The sequence below is a fragment of the Crocuta crocuta genome, unplaced genomic scaffold, assembly GCF_008692635.1.
Source record: "Crocuta crocuta isolate KB4526 unplaced genomic scaffold, BGI_CrCroc_1.0 scaffold1171, whole genome shotgun sequence".
Classification (NCBI taxonomy): domain Eukaryota; kingdom Metazoa; phylum Chordata; class Mammalia; order Carnivora; family Hyaenidae; genus Crocuta; species Crocuta crocuta.
In genome coordinates, this window is record NW_027530879.1 from 243,391 (window position 1) to 246,101 (window position 2,711).

Here is a 2,711-nt window from a genome sequence, read left to right on the forward strand (position 1 = left end):
CAAAAAAAAAAAAAAAAAAAAAAAAAGAAACCACACACGGAATTTTGAAGAAATAGAAGTCATGCCTAATTTACTGATATTTAATCCATGTAGGTATGTTTTTTTCTAGTAAGAATGGTCTTTCTGGGTTTGTTTTGCCCTGGCACCTCTGAATACATTTCCGAATTTTGAAGTGTTCTTTTGCAATGGCTTTTGATCTCAAAATCATATTGAATATATTTCTCTGCAAAGTAAACACAGGAAACAAGGATTCTCTGCTAATGTCAAAGCGAGGAAATCAAAGACACCCCTTTTCTTCTCCCGGACACGCACCTGCCCTACTCGGACCTTTGGAAGAGGCTGGTGCCTGTGTTAGGATCTGATAAAGCACAAGAATTGACTTCCACCCGCACACGCATGCACACCTGTGCACACACGCATGCACGCGCACACCTACCTTTTAGGGTTTCAAGGTCATAGAAAGTTGCCGCAAACCTGGTGGCCCGATGGGAAGCTGAGCGGGAGTCGGTGCTGGTCAAACTTTTGAGCTTCAGTCGGCATCTCCACAGCTTCCAGTCCTCGAAGTGTGTGATTCGCAGCAGCTCCTCCAAGCCAGAGGCCGCTCTGATTTGCTGTTCAGTTCCTTCTAACGCTGACCGAGACGCCCGCTTGAAACAAACAAACAAACAAACAAACAAACAAAAATACTGGTTGCAAAGCCAGTTCCTCAAGTGTTAGTGTGTCTTGACAGCCCTCATTGCTGACACTTAAAGATGTAAATGGAGCTGAAAAGAAACGAGAGAGATGATTCAAATGTACACCGGCACCTAGGAAAAGTACTAGTGAGTTTTTTTGAGTCACATTCTGCTCATTTATGATGGAATCAAAATAAATATTCCCCTGGATTCTCAGGACATTTAAAAGCAGTATCATAGTGCGTTGAATGGGTGGACTTCGAAATGATATATCCCAGAGCCTGCGAATGTGACTTTCTGTGGGCAAAGGATCTTTGCAGATGTAATTAACAGATCATCCGGGTGGACCCAGATACAAAGACAAGCGTCCTCTTGGGAGAGAGGGGGAAGGGGCACCTGGGTGGCTCAGTCGGTTGAGCGTCCGACTTCAGCTCACGTCATGATCTCTTGGTTTGTGAGTCTGAGCCCCGCATCAGGCTCTGTGCAGACAGCACAGATCCTGGAGCCTGCCTCATACTCTGTGTCTCCCTCACTCTCTGCCCCTTCCCTGCTCACATTCTGTGTCTTTCTCTCTCAAAAATAAATAAACATTAAGAAATTAAAAAAAAAACAAAAAACAGGGAGGGGGAGACATGGACACAGATGAGGTTTTGTGAAGACCGAGGCAAAAGTTAAAGTAATGCAGCCACAAGCCAGGAATGGCCCGGAGCCCTCAAGGGCTGCACGAGGCAAGGAAAGATGCTCTCCCAGACTCTTTGGAAGGAGTGCAGCCCTGCTCACACCTTGATTTCACATTTCTGGATTCCAGAATGCTGAGAGAATATATTTCTATTGTTTTAAGCCACCGATTTTGTGGCAATTTGGTACAAAAGCCACAGGAAACTAATAGGGAGTTTAATATCATACTATTTTTGTGACAGGAGCCAATGACCATTGCTTTCATCTCTGTTATCTGAGAAACTAGCCCACAAAGTCCTGGGGACCCTGCCTACAGTCGCACAAGAAAGAAAGGTTTTAAGAGGCTGATATTTGAATTTTCTAACTTCTAACCCTCTGAGCCTTTCTCTCTTCCTGTTCACTATCTCAAAGATATCTTTTTTTTTTCTGATAAAATCCACATCCAAAGTTAATGTTGAAAATTTGCTTTCCACACAATTACACGGACTGTATTGGCTGATACANCAAATAAGGGGCTTGGTGATACAAATACGATACATATGTACAATGAAATACTATGTGGTCATCAAAACCAGTGATGTAGATGTCTATTGGGACAGAATGAATTGAGCTCCTCCCTGGAATGTGCTGGAGAAACAATACAATGGTCTGTCTATGGTTAGCGACCCAGATTTTCACCTGCTGAGCCTGTGCTTACTGGATCTTTGTTTTCCCAGGCAGCTGGGATACATGGGCTGAGGGGACTTTTAGATCTGGGTGAGGGGGCAGCCGAGGGACCAGGGCAGCTGCAGGATGGTGCTGAGGAGGGTGGACGGAGAGATGGGTATCAGCTGCCCGCTACCAGGGAAGGAACAGCGGGGGAAAGAGAGGTGAGCAAATGGGACCTTCAGGAAGCAGTGCATTGAGTGGTGTGATATACACCCTCCTCCACTGCCCCTCAAAAACTTTAGTTAAAATCTGCATCAATAATCAAAGGTTTGGGAGTAGGATTTTTTTGTTTTTAGATAGGATGATAGATAATGAGTGTTGTCCAAAAGTGGGTGCTCAAAAGAGCTAGTGTGGTCAAGTCACGTATGATTCAGTCTTGCTATCTTTTAAAATTATTTATGTGTGAGGGCGCCTGGGTGGCTCAGTCAGTTAAGCAACCGACTCTTGATTTCGGCTCAGGTCATGATCTCAAGGTTTGTGGGATCGAGCTCTGTGTCGGGCTCTGCTTGGGATTCTCTCTCTCTCCCTCCCTCTTGGCCTGCCCATCCCCCACTTGTGTGTGTGCTCTCTCAAAATAAACTTTAAAAAAATAAAATAATTTATGTGTGTATAATGTCCATCATGTATATATAAACAATCATTTTTAATCAC

At 44.3% G+C, this 2,711-nt stretch overlaps 1 protein-coding gene across 1 annotated transcript in view; it reads right to left on the reverse strand.

Annotated features, from left to right (window-relative positions):
- VEGFD (vascular endothelial growth factor D) overlaps positions 1-2,711 on the reverse strand; it is a 25,029-nt gene that overhangs the window by 14,395 nt on the left and 7,923 nt on the right. Inside the window, 1 exon segment of the mRNA XM_077769647.1 lies at positions 437-655. Within this exon segment, the coding sequence (XP_077625773.1) occupies positions 437-655 (219 nt within the window).